The 23,464-nt window shown below is 40.4% G+C and overlaps 1 protein-coding gene across 2 annotated transcripts in view; it reads right to left on the bottom strand.

Annotated features, from left to right (window-relative positions):
• Window positions 1–23,464, bottom strand: part of pik3c2a (phosphatidylinositol-4-phosphate 3-kinase, catalytic subunit type 2 alpha) — a 43,530-nt gene that overhangs the window by 12,773 nt on the left and 7,293 nt on the right. For both annotated transcript variants that reach the window (XM_010734426.3, XM_027276541.1), the window contains exons 3-15: window positions 14,051–14,148; window positions 11,697–11,857; window positions 7,226–7,346; window positions 6,145–6,256; window positions 5,867–5,946; window positions 5,468–5,531; window positions 4,548–4,694; window positions 4,413–4,446; window positions 3,906–4,146; window positions 1,190–1,312; window positions 882–1,049; window positions 460–577; window positions 31–173 (exon numbers count right to left, since the gene is read on the bottom strand). In XM_010734426.3, the coding sequence (XP_010732728.3) occupies window positions 31–173; window positions 460–577; window positions 882–1,049; window positions 1,190–1,312; window positions 3,906–4,146; window positions 4,413–4,446; window positions 4,548–4,694; window positions 5,468–5,531; window positions 5,867–5,946; window positions 6,145–6,256; window positions 7,226–7,346; window positions 11,697–11,857; window positions 14,051–14,148 (1,610 nt within the window). The remainder of the gene's footprint in view (window positions 1–30; window positions 174–459; window positions 578–881; window positions 1,050–1,189; window positions 1,313–3,905; window positions 4,147–4,412; window positions 4,447–4,547; window positions 4,695–5,467; window positions 5,532–5,866; window positions 5,947–6,144; window positions 6,257–7,225; window positions 7,347–11,696; window positions 11,858–14,050; window positions 14,149–23,464) is intronic.

Here is a 23,464-nt window from a genome sequence, read left to right on the forward strand (position 1 = left end):
GTTGTGAAAACATAGGTGATGTTCTCCTACCCGAAATTGGATGCTCTGCTGCAGATTTTCTCAAGTTTGCGTCGCAGATCAGGGTCCAGCTCTTCCTGTGTGTTGGGCTCTGGGCTGGGGTCTTCCTTGGGTCCGATGTATAAAACATCCACTGGTGTGTTGGGGAAGTCCACCTGATGGTAATACACATACCAAAGTCAGTTTATTCCTCTGAAGTAACTTTAATTCAAGAAGACACATTTCTTTTTTGATTTGTAAGCAAATGACTGAGGTATACAAACACACATACACAAACTCAGGTATAAACCAAACAAGGTTGTGCAGTGGTAGTGCTGTAGCAGCCATAGTAGTCATGATAAAAGGCAGGAAAAAGAAAGGCAATAGACTACACCACTGCTACTATTGTGCAACTATAACTATCTTGCCTACTACTACTGTAAGATTACCACCACCACCAACCTGCAGGACTATTCTCTCTGTGGGCATCCTCTTGCGGTTGCCTGTAGAGCCAGCAGCAGCAGCAGCTCCTTGTGCAGATGTCCACAGACACAGCAACCTGCTGCCCCTGGCAAGCACCCTGCAAAACACAGCCAGTAATAATTAACATAAAAAAACTCAAACAATCATAAGAAATATACACAATATTCCTTACAGTGTGGCAAGGATGTAAACTCATAATCTTTCATTGATTTTGTATTGCTGAAGGGCCAACAAGTGACAGTATTGTATAAAACAAGTCAAGGACAGATGTCTTGCTCACTGTGTAAAATTTGTTTAACACAGAAGAATATGTTTAATCATAAGGTATTAGGGCCAGGTAATTTCTTTTTAATACTCATAAACATGAGTCCAGCCACCACCGGCTGTTCCTCTCTCCTCACCGTCTGAAGTCAAAGAGTGGCATAGAGACTTTGCCCAGCAGCTCTGGAGCTTTCCTCTGTTTGTTGGAATCTGGAGAGCCGCCTGCATTCTGGTTCAACACCCCAAACAGAGTCAGACTCAGTATGGACTCCAGCGGGAGAACAGCTACCGCTATGGGGAAGTTGATCCTGGAAGCGACAAGGACAAGTGTCAGCAGTATGGAGGGACAGCACAAGCCAGCATGTTGTTGTTGTTGTTGTTGGAGAAATGTCAAACAAAGTAAATAAATAAAGGAGAGAAGAGGAAAGAGGCCAAGGCAATCACTCACAGCTCATCCCATTTGATGTGGTAGAAGAAGCTTTTGTATGTGCCCACTCTCTTGGACTGGACCGGTTTAAACAGGTTCTTGCCATTGTGGGTGAGGGAGCACACCAGGAAGTACTTCTCATAACTACAACAAAACAACAAAATAAGTATTGATTCTGTGACTGTGTGCCCTTTCGGGAAGATTTAAACATCACTAATGCAACAAATACTAAAAATGTAATTTATTTTGTAGTGAATATTTTGTGGTTTGCTGCAATAGAAATATGAGCTCATTGGTTGTTAGGATACAGGCATTAAAAAGGTAGTGTTCAGGAGCTACACTTTGATATTAATGCTTGTTAAAAGAATGTAAGTGGGATGTAAAATAATGTTTTTTTTTTATTATTCCAAGATACTATGAGTATGTTAGCCTATTTTCAGCAATGTATTGTGTCACCGATCTGCAGTTGCAACACTTGCAACTGGGAGCTGAGTGTCTTTTTCAATGGCAACTGATTGGGCATCGTCACGTTGCCTGACTTCCCTAACATTTTGACAACACCGAAAGCAGCAACCTTCTGGTCTGAACACCCACACAGACTAGACGATTGAATGTTAACTCTCTACAGTGTTGCAAAAATCGACACCAAAGCTGATCGGCTGATCACTGAGCTGCTCCATTAGAGGGGGAACAGCGATTTCACCATGTCACATACTTCTGTGTCATTGAGAAACATGTCATTAAGGTCACCAATTCCCATGCATTAATTTCACAGAAACAAATATTTAGACTTTGTACAATGAGGGAGATGCCAGTAAAGCGTGGTTGGCAAGTGAAAACGGCTGTGTGGGTGGCCCATGGCTGTGAAGAGGCTTTAAGACACAACCTATTACCTTATGTCTAGATTCTTGCATGTATATACAGTACAGTAATTTAAATACCAGTAAGATGTCTACATAATATTAATACAGGCTAAAGCATTACATCAAGAAAAGTCTAGATTAATCAATAATAAGGATTTATATTTCAGATGTGACGCAATAAAATTTGAACAAATCAGTCACATCCAGCATTTAGCTCAGCTGCACTCTTCAACCACACATCCCCCAAAAAATCTGTGTGTTTCAATTGGAGACATATGTGAGTTATGTGAGTAGAGAATCAAAATACAAGCACACCAGTTACACATTTTCACCACTACAGGCTCGATCCATGCTCAGTGCCATCTGTGCTGGCAGCTCCACCATTAGTCATGGTGTCTCAATATGCTGGCCATGCCGTGGCATCTACCGAGCCTCCAGATGGATGACACACTGCCCACAACAACGCCAAACACTCAGACTTCAATACGGGAGCATTATAGTAATACACCACAACACAACTGATATGTCCCGCTCCTCGTCAGGGCTGGGAAATACTGTACTCGCTATGTCCCTCTGGCCTTGGGTTGCAAGGAGCTAAATATTTTTGGAGGTGTCTTTGGAATGAGTGTCACTGTAGCAATGTTTGGTGCTGGCTTAAAATAGCTGCTGGAGGAGGCTGTGCTGGAGTAAATAGTCCTGTTATTAAGCAGTTCCTCTCTTTATGAAAGCCTCACTGGCCGACCAGAAAATTACCGTGGAAGGACTGCAGCAATTCTTAAGACAACTTTTAAAACTGCCTTGATCTCACAGGCAGGGATAGAGTTTCTCATTTTTTTTATTATTAATCCGACCTTAATCGCTTGACCAGATTTGGTCTAGGTTGGTGTTCACCATGAACAAGGTGAAATAACACGTATTTATGTAACACTATCTTCCCATACTTCCTGTGTAATTTTCCTTAAAAAAAAAATAACGGTATCAAAACTACATTTCTAGATTTTCCAGACCTATTGCAACTGTGGAAGGGCTCCACAGAAATGGACTGATCCTGGTCACTGATGCGTGACGGAGCTGGGAATGGAAAATTTGGCTCAGCTCTGTTCCAGACACACGCAGGAGATAAAGTCAGAGTGAAACTGGACACTGGCATGGAAAAATAAGACATGGGGAGCAACACAGGAGCCGTTTGTTTAGTAGAAGAAAACAAGGCGATCTGCTGTGACAGCACAGTCCACAACACTCTGCTGTCAGAGTGTCGTGTCACAAAAATTCTCTCTCTGGGCTGCGCTGCTTACCAATAAATTCTGATCATACAAGCTGATTTTGCAGTGCTGTATGCACTTTAAGAGAAGCAAGAAGAAATTCATAAGTCTGAACTGGCTTCCTTTACCTTCTGCATTCATCTTTGACCTTAACTTGCAGAAGTACAATTAAATAAAATGTGGGTGGCACTAGTAATGCTGAACTGAAGTGGGCGATCATGCAAGAACATAATTATCTGAGTGCTTCAAATAGAAATTCATAGATGTTTTGAAATGTGTGTTGGAGTGAACGGTATGTCTGAGGCACTTATTTCTTTCACTGTACAGTTTTTTAAAAACAAATAGAACACACACCTATTTACAAATGACAGCATTTTTTATAAGATATAATCTACTATAAGATGTATCCAGTAAATTATTCCTTTGCCTTTATATTCATTTTGAAATTAAAAGCAGTTATTCTACAGTACCAGAGCATTTTTATCTGGCACTGATCACCAAATGGAAAAAAAAAAGAGATCCATTAATTATTTTTTTTTTTTTACTTTCTCATGTGCTAAAAATAAAAATAAAAAGTAGAAACCTGAGTATGCTCATCCTCTGACTATTTACCTGCTGACCCAGTTGGCCGGGATGCCGTGCAAGGCAAACAGAGTGAACTGAAGGTGGTCTGTGGTGCCGGAAGCTTCTTTACTGCTCCTCCCCTCTACGCCTTCCTCATCTGCAGCCTGGGGCAACGGAGGTGAGCGGAAGGAGGCAGATGGGGGGCAGAAGGAGCGCAAGTAGAGCTTGGCTAAGTCGTAGACAGCCTGTGTCAGTAAGGCCATGCTCTCCTCCACAGGACTTGTGTGACCTGTAGGGATCAGTGCGAGGTCTTAAGAGATATCATGGTAATAGTTGGGAACTGCAAACACAGTGCCATCAGCAAAGAAACACAACTGTACACTGCACTTAATACAGACTTGTGTATATATGTGTGTGTATATATATATATATATATATATATGGAATATCAATAACCACATTATATTATATTAAGCTGTCCAATGAGGTTTTATAGCCTTTAGCTGGTGCATTTGTATATCTTTATTTGCATCTTTATTTGTATCTACAACTCACCATTTGATGACTGACCAGAAGATGTGGCCCCCATCTACAAAGCAAAACATGCTGGGCTTAGAAAGGCGTTCTTCCATCTAATGCTTTGTATAAACATGTGAGCATGTGTGCATACACTATGTGTCAAAAGCCCACCTTGGGTGAGCGTGTCCTGGGTAAATTGACAGAGTGTCTCAGCCTTTTGACAGCCTCTGTGATGGCTTGGGTCTCCACTTCATCCAGAGCACAGCACAAGTTCTTCATAGTCTGCACCACCCGGTCCACTGTCTTGTACTGGGTACTCTAAATACAGAGACACAGAGCAGGTTGATAGAGCATGTGTGTTACAACTGCATCAATCATCACATACTCATAGCAGCCTGTGGTGAGAGGGATATCCTCCTGATGTGAACCTTTGTTTTCAGCGTGTCTTTAAACAGTAAAACCCATTTGTTTAACACAAGAACAACACATCAGGAGGTCTCTGTGAGCCAACTACCACCAGCAATTTATCAAACAGATTCTCATCTAAACAGTATTTCAAACTCAAACCAGCCTACTGTGTGTGTATGTTTGTACAAGCCAGGCTCAAAACAACATATGTCTGCATGCTAAGAAAGTACATTAATTATTGTACATGCTATGATTCCGTCATGGTTCACTGAACTAAATCTTGATGCTATTATCAGGTTGGGTTGAGCACTGGGTGTAGTTCTCACTTCAGTCTGCGTTCAATTACTTCACAATAACCTACAGTGAAAAACACATGTGCCAGTTCTAGAAAGCCAGCGTTCCGGGAATGTCCTGGTCGACTAACAGTTATGTGTGAACTATCTGAATTGACACAAAACACCTCAGGAGATGAAAACAATGTTTACAGCCTTCCATTATACCATTATGTTGGACCAGAGGCTTGTGGTGCAGATAGTGTGGACATTTAACTAGCAGGTCTATAAGTTAATGTGTCATTAGTTTAAACTGTAAACTCACTGAGGGATAGGTAAACAGTTCATCAAAATCATCAAAAATCATCTAGCCTTTTAACTTATTTTCCAGACCTGCACGGGGACATGTACCTCATTTTGTAGGCAGATGTTGACTTGATTGTGATAGCCTTCTAAATAGTCAGCCAGGCCTTGTCTGCAAGATGACACATGAAGAGAGATAAGTGAGGGATGAGACATGACAGGAGAGCTTGGACTGTGTTTGATGTATTATCAGTGCTCTTCAGATCAGGACAGGACATACAAAGTTCACTTTAGTGCACAAAAAATAACTTAAGCTCTTAGACTATAACTGAAAAGACAACTGAAAAGAAGATTCCTTAATCATTTATTAATGCTGCAATCCAGCAAACTAAACTCAAAGTAGGCATTTAACTTAAACTAGGCAACTTTTTTGAAGACCAGAGTAAAGATACAACTAAACAAAAAACCAAAATACAGAAACCTAAAAAACCACATCTTAAATCTTACCTGGTGACATTCTCCTTGAACGGCCGGTCAACTTGGCCCAGGTGCTTTTCTAAATCTATTTGAGAGTTGTCATCTTCAGCCTAGACAAAAGCAGACAAGATTTACCAACCAAGAATATAAAATGACAGAATCAGCTGATGATGTATAAATCATTGAGATTGTGAGATTGCACCAAAAGTTAAAAATGTGGCAGAACATGAGATGTGTTAAGTCACAGTTCAGTAAAATACTGTACTCTTTCATATGAGCTCATATGTTAGCTTGATGGAGTGACTTACACTGCGTGCCAAGTCTCTTCTCATGGTGGAGTGAGAGAGGAGCTGTAATGTGATCTCATTCTCCCACTTCCTGCAGTTCTGGACATACTCATGGCTGCCTAGGCTGTGTTTACTGCGACACAGGGCAACAGAAACAAGGTCTGAAAATCACACTACATGTTCTGGATAATATGTCATGCTATGGAAATGTATTGTATGTCCAAGTTTAAATGTTTCATGCAGAGTCAATGTTAATGTCAATGTAATCTGGGCATCAGGAATCTCCGATCACAGTCAAAAGGGAGGCTACTTTAGGGATAACGATCTGACAAAGGCATGTACACAAGGCACTCAGTTACTACTTGTTTTAACAAGTTATTACTGGTGGTGCTGAGGACTCTCGCTACATGATATGCTATAAACAAATATTACCAGCATCTTTTTTTTTCCATTTTGCAGATGGCAGGTAGCTTCAGGCTGCATCCTGAGAGAGTTGTTATTATGATCATAGGTAGCAATGATGTGATCATTGAACTCATCTATATTAAACATGATTTACAGGTCTTTATACAATGGCTCTCTGGAGATGTGTAGGCTATTAAAGTTTAACTCAAAATAGCATAAAACAACAAAGAAAACTGATGTCTAATTGTCTCCATGGTTACGACAAGAACTGACAAAAAAAAGAAATCTCAGTCTGGCTGTTGCAAACTTAAAAATGAGTAAATACTAGTTGAAAAATATAAACGCACAAAACATTTATCTGCTCAGCAGTTATAATCACATCATATTACTTTTGAACATTTGGGTGTACTGGACCTTTAAGTCCTGGTATGGGAGTAACTATTCCCATGTAGCTCCGTTTAGAGGATGAACAGAACTTGAGAGATATAGAAAGAATAGTCAGTCCTCTTTATGAAAGATTTCAAGAACGCCAAGATAGGAGTGACAAGAGAAAAAGATAGAGAGAGGGAGGGACAGGGATGAGAGAGGGCATAAGAAACGTAATGAAATCTCTAATAATTATAAAAGTCAGCCTAGGTAAAGTTCTCTCTACCAGTTCCTATAATGAACTTTTCACATTCGTGTGTAGTGTACTCACTTCTGCAGCACCTCCTCCCGGCCACAGACTTTGAGCAGGTAGCTAGAGAAGTCGACCTGGTCTAGGTCATCGTGGACCCAACAGAGAGTCTGACTGATCAACAACTCCACTGGAGAACTCACTGCAGCAGGAAAGGATGGGATATTGATGGAAAAAGGAGGAAACCGCATGGGATGGGGATTCGAGGGAGGGGCAGTGAAATAGAGAAGCCAGAAAAAAGGGAGGGATGAGTGGTTGTTGAAAAGAAAGGATGAGGAGATGGAAGGGAAGGAAATGATGGAAAAGGCGAAAAAAGAAGATATAATGAGATTTTGGTAAAAAAAGCTTATAAAACAACAAGATCGTACCTCACTTACAGGACAATAAAAATAAACCACGATGCAACATGTATGAACGAGGAATGGCTCAGTGGTGGTTCTAAAGAATTTGGAGCACCCCAAACACTGTACTCACACGTGTATACATTTAATTAGAGGCATCAGAGGTCATGTCATACAACATCATACAATTTACCCATTTAGGAAAAAGTCTTACTCAAAATTACCATGTAGACACTTTTGCTGCTGTGGGAACTGAACTCTAGACCTTACAGTTCACTGAATTTCTTTCTAACCACAAACCATTCTGCCATGTTTTGGACGGCTCACGTTTTGTCTTCAAATCAAACCTGTTCTCGATTCTAAAGGAATTACAGCTGTGTGTTGTGGAACGAAGTTAAGTGGGGGGATTTGGGGTTAAGCTCTAGGTGTTTGTGTATACTCAGATATCTGATGTGTCTGGCCAAGGGAAGAATGGGTGGAGAGCGTAACCGGATACACAGATTATTCTGCTGTTTAGCGTCTTCTGCAGAGGTTTTGCCACTCTCTTGCCTGTACACAAACACAGGCAGATAGGTAGAAAGACAGCTACACACACTTCATACAGAGAACCATCTCAGCTTTGGACTAAGCACACACACTCAGCTTACTTAAGAGAGGCTCTCATAGACACACAGGGATGGAGACCACCCCTGGATCCGGCAGTAACAGACCTCCGCCCCTCAGAGGAATGGCGTGTCTTTTCTTACTGCTTAGACCAGTAGCTGAACTTCACCAACCCGTGTGTCTGTGTGGTTGTGGTCGCCAAGGTCATACATGTGTTTCAGTGTTTTATAATAAAGCAATTAGACAGACCACACCTCATTTTGTGACCACTTTGAGGTGGTAAGGGAATTCCCAGCAAGGTATTTTGAAGGCACCAGTTAATAGAGGAGAAAATTCCTCCGTTGCATGCTGCATAGCCATATCACACATAGTTGGGGAATGGTGTTGGCAGGGTCACATACGGACACGTGCAAAAACATGCAAGTAATGTGGGATGTTAAATAAATCTACCACATTAACTTTTCAGTAACTAAGTAATAAGTAACTTATAGTTCAGGTTTCATGACAGTGCCATGTCAAATCATTATCACAATGTAAGAGCTGGCGAGGGGGCAGAATGTAGCCAGAAGTCACACAGCGCTTGTTAAATCCCAGAATTATTTCAGATGTACAGGAAGAATGATCTAATTATTACATGACTCAGAGCAAACAGAGATTTCTGTTTGTGCAACAAGTCCAACTGACAAAGAGTCAGAGACAAAATCAGGCACAGAGGAAACAACGAGAAGCAAAAGTACAATGTTACAGTTGAATAGTGTAGCAAAAAACGAAAGATTACAGCTCAATGCAATAGCTTCAGTGACTCCATGATGAAAAAAACTTATGCCATTTACTCATTATTTTCAATTCAGCACTCTCACTCTGCTGAACTCACACCTTCATATATTAGAGCTTGTTGTCTTTGACAAACAACTTAACATCTTGGGCCATACTGTAAAAAGAGTCATCACCCCTTTAAGCCTTTAAGTACATCTTGCTAAAACTAATGCAGTCTAACACAACAGTCCTGCAATAAACCCTTCTTTCATGACATGTATAATGTTTTTGTTTCAGACAATTCAGACAGAATAAATGTACATAAGTCAACAGACTGACATGTATTTCTTATTCATATCATCTTTCTACTTCCATGTGTATCCTTCTCCACTTCTTCAAATTCCAGCACATTCTTTGTACTTTGAGAATGAAGAAGTTCAAAGAGTCAGTGAAATTCTTAAAGTCAGAAAAAAGAAATGGTGGTGCTCCCTTGTCTCTAACACGCTCTCAGCCACAGACAGCCATGATCTATTTTATAATACATCAAATTGTGTTGCTCTACACTGTTCCACTTTCTTACTTCATAAATCTCAGGCTTTAAGTTCACTCTCCTTTTTTATAAAGTCACGCTTTTCCACCATTCTCCCCTCTCATTTTCTTCCCCAATTTGCTCCCTTTGCAATTCTCTCTGCTCCTACTCTCCCTTCTTCCTCCTCTCTGCTTTCTTTCTCACTTTTGTATTTCTTTCTATGCATTGCTTTTTCCCCTCTCTCACTCCTTCCATCTCCCCTCTTTGACCACAGTATGTTAGGAATCCCCAGAAGCCCAGTAGTTCACAGCCAAGCCCTGGAAGAATCGATTGTCTTTCTTTCTGCCTGCTCTCTAGAAAAAGAGTAAAGGCAAAAATTAAGACAGAATGACAGCAGCAAGAACAGCATCATATTCCAGAACATCCTAATATCCTTTTTCATAAAGTTTACTAAAGCAAATTTGTAAATCTGAATCACTCTTGAGTGATGTAGTGAAATGTTTTCTTGTTTTCGTTACTTTTCACATAATTTAATACAATCAGCTACAAGTAAATGTAAAAACATTCTGTAATATTGAGAAAAAGTTAGAGGATTTAAAGATTTTCATCAGCAGACAAATTACCAAAAATGGTAAAGGGAGAATGGAAAAGTGTGAGAGAAAAAGCAAGAAAGACAGGACAGAGAAGAAGACACCATGGGAAAGCAAGAGAGAAAAAACGACAAGGACAGAGGATGGTGATACATTTCTGATGTGTGATGTTAATCTGTGTATAATTTCTGTTCAGAACAAGACAAAAGAAGAGAAGAGAAGGAGGGATGAAGAGATGCTGCAAAGAAATAAGGGTGGAGAAAAATACTGTCATGCAAGAAAAGAGGGGGGAGACAAAAGTAAAATGGAAACAGAAAAGCAACAAGAAGAGAGCAGATAAACAAGCAAGAGAGAGAGGCAAAACGAATTAGAGAATGAGACAAAGGAGGAGAATACAAAATCCTGCCATCTATCTCTCTATATTTCTATCCGAGCTTTGAGCAGAACTGAGGCCTATTGTTCTGGAGTGCAGATTCTAGCAGTGTCCAACCGGAGGAATCCAAACACCAACAATGTGGGTCAACAGGCTGCTGACAACATAGGAAGTCAACCAGGAAACAACGTACTAGACATCATCCTAGGAAAGAAGGAAGCATTATCTAGGAAGTGCCCCCGGCAGTGGGAAAGGAGTACAACTCAGCAGAAGCAGGACGACAAGGTTAACTAGGAGCCAGGAACCTAGGAAAGTACAATTAGGATGAAGAACAAGGAAAGCAGTAAATACACTTCCTATAGGTTGTTCCTATAGGCTGTTACTATTGAACTGGGCTATACAGTGCAGTGTCTGGGTGAGTAGGACGATCTGTTAACATCCTCACATTAGAGTAAACATATGGGTTGGCTCATATACAAGAAACTATTAAGTGGGGTTGTCAGGGATATAGAAACAATAAAACACACCCTTACAGCAGGCATACTAATATAGACTTACATCAGCACAGACACAAAGACCTAATGCTGATCCTCAGGGACCCACATAGACAGTGGTGAACTTGGTCACACAGTTGGCATAATATGTCTAACAAAAAAGCCCAGTGGACTGGCTGACAGCCTCCAGTGTGCTTGGCTTCACATCCCAAAGGACATGTCAATCACAGTGGCTGTAGTTCTGTGTGTATAACTAGGGGTTAGGTGGCAACAACAGCTCCCCAAACACCCAGGGAAGGAAACCAAAAATCTTGGTGGGTCCTTGAGAAAAAATACAAAAACAAGACTCCAGTCCCTTTTGCCCAACATGGCTACTCTATGGTGAGGGGACAAACCTTTATTTGTGCAAAAAAGGAACGAAGTGTACTTCCCACGACAGAAAAAATGAAAAGAAAAAATGAAGTGGGGAGGGGGTAAAGAGTTTGGCAGCTGTGAATGTTGTTTCCTCCTTCAAGCTCTCATATCTGCAATCTGAGCTGCTCACTCTTAAAGGCAAAGGGGGTAAAGGTTTCACTTTTGGCTGAATTAAAAGTGGTGGCGTATCATCTGCAGACTGGATTTACAACACCAGGCTATTCTTGGATATAAATGCCCAGTAAATACCAAAAAAAGGTATTCAATATCTCTAAAATATAGAGGATGAAGGCTGCAAACTCAAATGTAAACACTTTGAGAACTCCCATCATGTACAGGTAAATATTCTGACATCGAGATTTGTGCTCAGTGTGTTCTAGTGTTATGCTTACCGTCACAGGTGAACGTTACAGGCTGTTCAGATTCTGAGATTTCTATAGAAACCTTGACAGAGCAGCTATTGTCACCTCCGCCGTCTCTCTGGGTAATGACAGGGCTGAGGACGTAGCCGGGGTTGGTGGACATGTCGCCATGAGGGAATTTGGAGCGCAGGCTGGTAGGAAAAAAAAAGAAGAAGACGAAAGAAAAAAAAAGAACAGAGTCAAGGATTTTTTTTTTTCATATTTTTGGTCTACTTGGCCAGTGAAAACACATCTGGGGCAGCCAGAGCCAGCCTGGCATTTGGATCAGACTGCATGGATGAGACTATTGGATGCATCATGGATAATATAACAGGAAAACTGGACGGAGGGGAGAAAGAGAGGAGGAGAAGCAAATCTGAACTGCATAAAAATGTCATTTATATGCACACTGATAAGGTACCAATACCAGTTCTACTCTATACTCCCAAGTCAAAATATCCTCCACATATAATAAGTTATCATCTGTAATTTTGACTGTAACACTGCCAGCCTGGGTAGTTGTAAAAGATGATGAAAATGCTATGAAATTATTTTAAAATTTTCTACACTCTTATAAGAGGTTACATTATTTTAATTGCAAACCACGCAGAGCTAGTGTTGACCAACAAGCAGGCAAGCAGGCAGTTGCTGGGCAGACAGTGGGCGTTGACTTGGTTATCGTAATGAAAGTGGATTCCCTGAGCGCAGCTACATCATCACTCCACCCAAACTAACTACTGGACTCAGAAATTCTGTACGGGCTCAGGAAACAAACGCAGTTGCAAAACATGCAATTATGTGTATATATTCATGAAAATGTGTAAGCACGCATTTATGCTCACATACAAACAAGAAAGAAAATGCTATTTTTAGCCATGCTAGCGGCATGGCTCAAGGGATGGCAATGTTGGTCTGTGGGTCCACCACACTGGTTCAAATTGCTAGATGGATTGCCATGACATTATGTACACTAGTGCCTTGCCCATTCATAATGTGCCTTTTCATAACTGGTTGACTGCAGTATTTGCTGCTTGCAGTTTCCTCAAGAAGCGCTCATCCAAACAACTTCACACTCGTCATTGCACTTCCTTGGGTCCTCAGCAAAACACCCAGCACACGCAAAGTTGATAGGATAAATGGTCGTCAAGAAAATCAAAGGGACATGCTTCTATTCTAGTTTTTCAGTTTTAGTTAGGTACATTTATGGTTGTCAGAGGACAAATCCTAATGATTTTGGTGATGGCTATTCCTCTGGTCCTCTCCAGTCCAGCAAATGGATCCTCCTTAATATTAAACACCTGACCATTCCAACCTGCGTAGGTCCTTTGTCCCCATGGCCATACAGCTTTTCAACGCCTCACAAAAAGTGCTACACTCACACTGACTACATAGCTGACGTGCTATATTAATTCATCGGACAATAACTGAACTATTACTGTGCAATAACTAGTAAAGTAACGTGTGTCTCTTCTCTTACCTCTCTTTCTCTTTCTCAAAACTGTGCACCACATCCCACCCCCAATCATTACCTTGTTTTGCACTAATATTTATTTATTTATTCATTACCATGACAGGCATTTTATTAGTATGACATTTTTCTATTTTTATGACATTTTACTACCTGGTGTTTTTGAAAGACAGTTGAGTGAATGTATGTATGTATGTATGCAGGGCATGTGCAATGACTGGATGTGTTGTTTTTGTGCAATGTGTGTATGTGCTATGCGTTTTTGCTGTTGTTGTTGTTGTGCTGATATGTTGGTTTTGTGTAATGTGTTACATGTATATGCTGCTGGACACTTAATTTCCTTCGGGATCAATAAAGTATCTCTATCTATCTATCATTCAACAAGTACAAGTCACTCATGGTTAGTCAACATAATTTTGGATTTTAAACGTCTCTTTCTGAAGTTCTAACACCTAGTTATCCTGACAATCAGGACAATAAAAACAGTAACACTTAACACTCATTGCCTGCAGATGGCACCTACTGTATTTTCCGGACTATAGAGCGCACCTGAATATAAGCCGCACCCACTAAGTTTTTTTTTTTTTTTTTTTTTAAATAAAAATTTACATATATAAGCCACACCGGACTATAAGCCGGACTATATATCCAGGTTGAGAAATGAGATATTTACCGGATACACAGAAAAATTTTGTAGTAAAAATATTTTTTCTTTGCCTGTAGGTGGCAGCATCACCATCTAAAGAGTTAAATGCTATAGGTGGCGCAATAGATGTCATTAATAATGTCAAAATATTACAAGGAACTCAAACAAGGACATGAGGTCAGTAACGGTCAATGGAGTGCTTCATTTCCACATAAACAGGAAGGATCTTACGTTGCTACGTCTTCACAGAAGGCGACAACCTCCAGATTTTGAGCATCCTGTTCCTCCAGGGCGGCATTCTTCACCAAACCTTTTCCCTTTCCCTTGTCCTACAGGAGCAAAAGAGTCAGACACACAAAATATGTCAATACATGAGTTTTACGGTTTTACGGTTTACATATTTCAAACAGAAGCAGGCCAGATGGAGACAGGCACAGCCCATATGAACCTCCTTATATCAGTTTAACTGGACTGGCTGGACAAAGAAGCTTAAAGTCTCTATGGTGATTTGTGTTTGAGGATCGCCAAAAAGGGCACTTTCATTAAAAACACCTCAGAGCAAGAATTTTACAGAGTGAATAAACACGTCAGCAAGGGCAAAGAGTTGACACAAAGAAACACACACAGACGTCTCCAGCTCTTTTAAACCTTTGTGTCTTAAATAGTGATGAAGTATTACTTTAACATTTAATTAAGGTTAAGTTATTCTAAGAATAAATTGTGATTAAAACAGTCTCTTAAAGACACACACACACAATCACAATTATACTATCCAGGTGCTGACCTGGCTTTTTCTTAAATGCATGGAAAAAAATATTATTTATTTATATATTTTATTTTCTTTTTCCAAAGCATTTTAAGAACTGAGTTGAAAGAGTTGTAAATCTCTCTCTCTCTCTCACACATACACACACACACACACACACACACACACACACACACACACAGATCCTGGGAAAGCTCTCTTTCCTGGAGGCTGGCCTGTTGCCGGGAACTTGCAGTTGCATTCTGCTTTATGCTGCCAGTGGCTGAGGAATGCACTTCCTGTGGCACAGGAAATGAGAAGCCGAGCCTGGTGCATGAAAGGACCCAGCCCCTTCATGCACCAGGCTCGGCCTGCAAAAAGTGCTCTGTCATGGCTTGGAAATCTGTGAGTCTGACATCACTCCCCAACGAGGGAGAGAGGTTTGAAAACAGGGCAGCAGAGGCAGAGAAGAAAAAGGAGAGGGGGCAAAGGAAATGTTTGGAATGTCGTAATAATGGCTTATTCATCTCCTCAGAGACTTCTGGGAGATTTGAACCTAGAGATTTTTTTGATGAGCGCAGGGGGTGTCGAGCTGGCTTTATATGTGCAAGGACAATGACACGGGACAACTAGAAACTTCCTGAAGGTTGTTTTGTCACAACTTGTGTCAGGTTGACTTAACTTTTTAAGTTCCTTTAAAGCAAAACTAAAACAAACGCTTGCTTTGGATCATCAGTGTTTTAAAATGGCAGACACTTCTACTAACATACTGTCACAAAATGCTCTTAAGATACATTTTGAGGGTTTTATACATTCTCACTAATGACTGGAACAGGCTTTTCTCTCCTCGCATTTATTCATTTTAGAATCGCACCTCCGCCCTGTTAACATGCTTCAAATTCTTTCATGAAATTATGAAAAACTATACTACCAACCCTCGAAAGTGAAGCAGTTCCCTTTTCAGAAAGCGTGCTGTAGCATTAAACAAAGAAGAGGGACATACGATATGGGACTAACAATAATGCTCACTGCACATTGTTCTGACAACTACTTTCTTGATTAATTAATTGTTCGTTGTATTAACTGTCGGAAAATTGTCAAATATGCCAATTGCAGTTTTCCCAGAGGTCAAAGTGTCAGCAGCAATTTCTTACTTTGGACAAGCTGGAACTGAACAGTGTTTGACATTTCTGTTTGAAAATTATATAAACAACTAATTACTATTTACTGCAAAATAGTTGCCAACTAATACTCTGCTGATTCATTATTGGAATAATCGTTTCAGCTTGACAGGAAAATAATCCTGCTCCTCGAATATAACCACAATTTCCTTGGTTCAGTCCCAGCCAGGGATCTTTGTTGTACGTCATATCCCTTACTGTCTTCTCATTGTTTTCTTTCAACTGACACTATTAAAGGCAAAATGGCACAAAAAAATATCTTAAAATGAAAACACAAGAACGCCGACCCTAATTACCAAGATCACAAGATCCAGCGGTTTAATCTGATATATCATTTTGACCATAACTGTGCAGCCCCATGAGCAGAGACCTCTCGTTCAAAGTGGCGTGCTGACCTGACTTAACACCAGGAGATAGAAATCTCTAAGTCAGCATGGAGCGTGGAAAGGAGGCCAAGTCTGACACCCAACCACCTGCAACGCCGAGAGGAGACCGGGTTCCTGCTTAAAACACTTTCTCAAATTCTCTCAGTCTCAGACTTTCAATATTTTTGTGTGCTAATCTTCCAAGTGCTTTTAGTGGTTCGATATGACCATTTTGCAAGATGAGCAAAAAAGACAACAACAGACAAATCAATAAACAGAGTGAGGCAACATGGAGACAGTGAGGGAGAGAGAGAGAGAGAGAAAACAAACACAAGGAAGATGGCGAGAGATTAAAAAAAGAGAAGGTCAAAGAGGGTGTCTCAGCATTACTTTAATGCTGATAGACACAGAGAAGACATACCGAGAAGAGAGACTAACAGAGCACATTAGCAGTTTGGAGTCAGGATTGCTTTGGCAAAAACAAACATGGACAGATATTCCAATGAGGCAGTGTTCACTGACTGTCACACTAGAGCACACACACAAACACACTCAGCAGGCTTGTACAGTGGGATAGGCCTGTCTTTGTTTCACTCTGTCGATTTTGTTGGACCCGGATGGAGAGCTCCTGGTGTCTGAACTCATGGGAAGGGCTTCCTATGATTCACACGCTGACTAATCTTTCATCCTTCATCTCTGCGTGTGCCACAGTATTTACTGTAATACACACTGAACAACATAAAGGAAGGGTCTGTTCCTAATCATGGCTGATCTTCAGGGTCGAGGAGAGTAAACTGCACTACGTGTGTTTGAAGATTAAACAGAGATGACTATGACACTGTTTAATTCTGAGTCTCTTCACACTCATTGTGTACTAACTGATGCTCCTGTTTAGGGTTGCAAAGGGGTGGAAGGTTTCTGGTAAATTTACGGAAACTTTACATGGGAAATTAAGATGGGGAATTTTGGAAATATTCCAAATCGGAAACCATGGGAATTATGGGAAATAACTGGAAATTGGGGGTTATTTAAAGAAACTGTATCATATCCTATCATAAGCAGACATCCATGGAAAATAATAGACATTGAAGACATTTCAACAGATTTATTTGTAATCAGAACTTTATCAGAGGCTCTATGGGGTCCAAAGAGTGGTCCAGGATGTTCTAGAAATCATTTGTGCATGTGATGGAGGAATGCACAGTGCATGTAGGGGACATGACCTCAACAGCCCTGCAGTAAGCAGTGTGCGTTGTGCATGTGATTAAGAAACAGCAGATATTCAAGTGTACTTGCATAAAATCTGGTTGTTTTAGTCAACATTATGCCAAAATATGTTTTACCCTTAACTATATTTAAGCTCCCTGTTCAGGGCCAACCTTCATTTTTGTAAATTCATAGTTTATTCCCATTAATTCCTGTTAATTCCCATAGAAAGTTTCTAACTTTGAAAATTCCCAGAATTTTGCAACCTTAATCTTGTTATCTAATTTACACACTCCTATTTTCTCATATTAGAAATTAAACCCTCTCTGGCCAAGAATTTGAGCTTTTCTTCTAAAACTCACCACTGATGTGAATTTCTTCCAACTTTCTGAATGATGGATTTCCTTGACTTATTTTTCCACACTAACAGACAAGACATGGAACTTATCAAAAATTATTTTTCCACACTTTCCAAACCTGCTGAGAGCTCTGACAAATGTCTACATTGGCAAGATTTGAGTCTGGAAAAGAGGCATTTTTGTGTCTTACATCACTTAGTTGGCCACATTCTGCTGCAGAGTGAGACATAATCAATTATCAAACATGTGACTCCTGCTTCTACAAAATGACACAGATGCATAAAAATGTGTGCTATTTTTCCACGGATAACTTACGGTTGACTGAAGAGAACTATTACACAACATTAGACATTTTGAATGATGATATTTCTTTACTGAAACGAAAATAAAACATTTTGAAAATCTGCTCTTCATCTAATGTTTGTGCTGGAGGACAGGTGTCATTATGCTTCAGCCAAAAACCCCTACCCACACACGCACACCGCCACCCCAAATTGCCTCTTGCCTCTCCTCTTCCTGTCCTCCTGTAGCTGTTCAGAAAAGCTTCTCTGCATACGCTGTGAAATTTTGACCACTAGAAGCACTACAGAGCAATGAACTCATGAGTGAGTTTCCATTAGTTTGTTCCACACATCCATGTGCATGTGGGTAACACGGTACATAATCGATAGGTTGCAGGCCCGGGAGGTGGAAGAGGCACGACGGCCAATATGGCGGGAGCCAGCGTCACGTATTTCCAGCTTCAAATGGCGCTTCAGAAACCTACCGGTGACGTCACTCATGCTGTGTCCAATCTTTATATTGTGTGTCCATTTTTCTGAGGCATAGTGGTCACACTGGGTATTGCAGCTTCCTTCACATAATACACACTGGCTGGAAGCATTTTACCCATCCACAAAAATTATAAATGTAACACCTGTAGTAGAACTCAATTCAAATATAGTGTAAGCAAACAATGTGACAAGAGTAATTCCTGTTCATAAATCTTTGAAAGCACATCTTCATATCAAATTACTAAATGACTTACTTAAAATAAATAAACAAACAATAAGCAAGCTTGCGTATTAAGATTCTAAAACCATCTCTCAAAGTGCATGCTACAGATCATGGTCTGTTGTTTAATAAGAAGAAGCAGAAACTGTCGTGTTGTCCCTGGAGGTTCACACGATGAGAACATGAACTTTGTGGTGAGTCCCATGAGACACAGACATGCAGAAGGGCCTGTCTGGGTACAGTGACAGAACTGAAAGGCTTAAACAACCGCAGCCACAACTGGGGGCTGATGGTAATTCCAAGCCCAACATCAGTATAGAGTTACAGTACACATCTAGACATCAGACACCTCCTCTAGTCTCCGTGCCAGTCTAATGAAAGTGACCCGACACTATCTACTGGAAACCTGCACTAGGCACCGTCAATATTTGAACAGCCTACATGCTTTTGAAGTTAAAAAAAAAAGACGTACAGCAATAAAAACGTAGGCGTAGCTAAATGTGCAGCAGTCGCTTTGGGCTTCCATTTAAACTAAAACTTCTTGTGGGAAACGCCGAGTGATGCTGTCATGCTGATCCAGCACTTCCTGAAGAGCTGAAGACTGAATTTAATGGATTGTGAATACTCAGCAACCTCTAAAACATTTTTGATTGCATACATGAACAACGTTTTCTAAGGACTTGTGTTTGGGAACAGCTTCATCCATGAGACCAGTGACAAGCTGCGTAGTTTTACATCAGAGGAACCAGCTGCTCACAAAACACAAATCAACTTCTTCTTTCAATCAGGAAATGACTGATGGTTAACTAACTCGTGCTTCCTGTGATAAACTGAAATCCCTCTTCGAGGGACAGGCAAACAGACACTTGGGTTAGTTTGCCATTTGATGATGGGAAGAAATTTCACCCATGTGCTGAGTTACAAACACAAAACTCACCAATATTGGCACGCACTGCAATGTTTTTCTCTCAAACACTGCAACCTATTCTATAAGAGTTTTAATTGTGTGTGTTAGTATCTGGTTTCTACCTTCTTCCTCACTCCATCTTCCACAATGCACCTCCTGTTTCTGCCAGTAAACAAGGTCAAAGGTGAGGAGACACAGAGCTGTTTGCTCAGTGAGTCACAGTTAACAGGAATGCATGTCACATCCCTGTACTACTAACATGTTTTAGCCCTGAAATCTGTAGAACATAAAGAGAGTGCTGAACATGTTGCAGCCTCTCATACTTACTGTAAGAGGTGCTTAAGGTGTAATTAGATAATAATAAAAGAAAATGGGTCAGAGTCTAGAGTGGGATGGTATGGAGGTGTAAGAGATGTAAAAGAGCTGCTGGAGGTCTTTGAGTCTGCGGGGGAAGGAGAGTTTTTTTGACGGTGTGTTAAATTGAAAAAATGTACAGTGTATGCTGGCATACTGAAGGTTAGAGTTTCACAGCACATGTTCGGATAAAAAAAAACTGCCAGTTCAGATAAAAATCAGCCTGCAGGACATTTTTTGAAGGAAAGGTACAAGAACAAACAGGCACAGACATGCTCACTTAATCAATCTACAACAAAAGGGCGAGCAAAATACGTCAGTGTGTGTTTTAACACTACTCCCAAAATTAAATCCACTGGTTTGTCTGGCTCATTACATAATCATGATCTCCATTAACCACATTCATACTGCGCATCATCTGTGTTATCTTATCCAAAAAAAATGGTCCTGTTAAATGAAATAGATCAAGTCAGTCAGTAAAATGAACAAATCAGCTTCATATTTTCCTCCAGCTTTCATCTCTTTGCATAGTTTAAGACAATGTAGCGGGATTCAGTTAGTCCTTACCATTTCTTCTCTGGATTTGAAGATCTACTGCACGAACACAAAAAGCATGTCACACTGAATTCAAGTGGAATTACACCTCTTGAAACAATTGTTAGGATCAGGTAATATGAATCTGTGTTTCCAGACACGGCCATGTGTGGTAAATGACACGTTAACTTTCAGTGTTGCTTTGCAAACACTAAGAGCCAGGCCTGGACAGGCATTGGTGCTGTGAGGCGTGACGGCTGAACTGCAGATAATGATAATCAGAACTCAAACAAATAGCTCTACCCTACAGCTTTATATCCAAAGGGCAAAGCAAGAGATTAGTAGCCAAGCACAACTGGCCATCAGTGAATGGAAGGAGGGAAACTGATGGTGAGGAGAAGAAAGGCAGACAGAAAGCAGTAAAGTGATAAGTGAATGAAGAGATTAAGGGACTGTGGAGACAGAAAACAAAAACAAGAAGAAGAGACAGTAAATATAGAAAGGGAAAGAAAGAAAGGAATGAAAACAGAACGAAAGTATGAGACAGAGGGAATGGGCAACAAATAACAACTCAGAGAAGAGGAAGAGGAAGAGACATAGAGTAGAGGTGGTGTGTGACTCCACATGAGATAGCCCGGTTCTGGCTAAGTCTCCAAGTTCAGGCTCATTTGTTCCATTTTACACGCCCGCAACACCACATCTTAGACTACACTCTGGCCAAACCACAAGAAGGCTTGGCAACTTCAGGATGACTTACAGCCATTCAGACACTCGTCTTGGAAATAATGGCATGAAAAAATAACTTCTTGGGACACATGATCATGCCTAGGGCAATGCCTGGCTTTTGCAGATAAAGTCTGTCCACTTTATCATCTACTTTCCTGTGCAGTAAGACTCGTGTTCGTGGGTAAAGTGTTCTGTTAGGCCACGTGTTAAGCCAAGTTTGGCCATGGATGGTAAGTCTGACCCCATTAACATGTGCAACTCACAAGATCGTACCCACAATCAATTCCTCCACATTTGTCAGAGTTATGGCTTTCAACCTTGCAGCGTTTGCTTCCTCAACTGGACTCAAATCAGTTTTATCTTCTTTCCAGTAAAGATTTAATATTTTTGGAAGTGTACAGACATTATTTATGTGTCTTGGACAAACATATCAGTTCACCCTGGTAACCACTATATGACTCCAGCCTGCAGTTGAGAATGTGTTGTAGGATTTCGTTAAGCTTTTAAAGCAAGGGTTAAGAGGTGTCTGATGTCTGGATCTGCTCTGTAACTCAACACCCCGGTCTCTAACAGACCTGTCAACACGTAGGCAGTATTTGTTGAAGCAGAAGTTATTTTTACCTATTATACTTTTGTCAAAACAGAGTTTGGGGTTTACTGTCATCTCTGACACATTTTCAAGAAGTTTGTGCAATAAAGTAATTACTGTATAATCAACTATTTTAATAAGTAATAATAATAAGATAAGTTCCTGTCATCCTGTCTGACTCATATTATCCTAATGGGCCTGATTGTTTTCTAAATGTCCTCTGGGTGTGATTTTCTCACAAAGATACTCTCTGGTAATCACTCTTATAATGAACAAAACTAAAACAATGATGAAGTAACTTACAATAACGTTTCAATAAACAATAAAACAAGATATATTCATTAGCATCTGACTAGACTTAAGTAAGTATCAAAATGGTGTAAGCTAATCTATTTATTCCATAGTAAAATGAACTGAAGCCAGAGGCTGTGTGAAATGGTATTAATGCTTTGAAAAATGTAGTAATGTAAATGCATATGCATTACGAAAGAACATGCAAAACATCAGTTCGGTCTTGGGAAGCAAGACAAAAACATTGTTCGGGGGGTTACAATATTTTTGGCTTTCTTGGAAAGTGAGGCCGAAATCTCGAATATGCTCTGCCCTCAACCAAGCTGTGTCATCACTCTAGAGTGACTCTCTCAGTATGTGTGGTCCATGCAGGCAACTGAAAGAAAGCACCTTTTGAAAAAGACTTGTTATGTTGTTTTATTAGAGCCTGGTATTATAGTCTCTGTTGGATGGGTGTAAGAATGGGAAGTGAAACAGTGAAACTAGACTTCTAACCACAGGCCTCAATGTTTTCAGACTGTTCTCTTTTGCATTGCTGTTAAAGCTTTAGTCACTACTGCTGTTGCAAACAGTAGAATATTTCACGCTGCTGCTTCATATTAAAAACTTTCCACACACAATAAACTGGAAGTAATGTATTGCAAAGCAGATATAGTTTTTTCAGGGTCTGATTACAACTGCTCAAATTATGCCATGCCACAGGTATACAAACTTTTGGAAATACAGCATCTCTCTCCCCCCAAGTCTAAATAAGCAACTCATGAGTGCGACTTCTCGAGTCATTCTGGTGCTGCTGTGGGGCATAGGAGAGCTGTGCAGGCGTGTTCCTGTTTACAACAACATGGCATGACTGCCAGGCAAGTAGATGGGACAAAGGAAGACAAGTAAACAGACCAACCATCTAAAAAAAGAGTGCAGACGTAATAGATCCAGATGAAAAAAGAGAGAGTGTAGAGGGACGTATGCGGAGAACATTGAGTTAAAAGTCTCAATTTACACAGCATGAACGTAGACATAACATATAGGCAAGTGTAAACAAACACCACTTCATCCTTCCAAAGAAACAGACATTCCTCAACCATGGAAGACACAGCTGGCTGTACAGACTGGACAAGTTGCCTTTGACGAATGGCAAAGTATATGTCTGTGGAGCCCCACACAGACTTGAAAGACAAACTGGAACAACACATTGAACCTGTCCTTAGCTCTGCCCTTGAAACAACCTTTCTTTACCTTATATTTTGGACTGTGCTAACATAATCTTTCCAAACAGATTGTGTCATATTTCCTGTTTTTTTTCCCACATACATGGGGAATTCTGGAAATAAGGGCTTTTTTTTAACAATGCTGTAAGGTTAATTATCACCCTGGTGTGAGAAACATACCACAGAGACC

This window comes from Larimichthys crocea, unplaced genomic scaffold (genome assembly GCF_000972845.2).
Source record: "Larimichthys crocea isolate SSNF unplaced genomic scaffold, L_crocea_2.0 scaffold434, whole genome shotgun sequence".
Classification (NCBI taxonomy): domain Eukaryota; kingdom Metazoa; phylum Chordata; class Actinopteri; family Sciaenidae; genus Larimichthys; species Larimichthys crocea.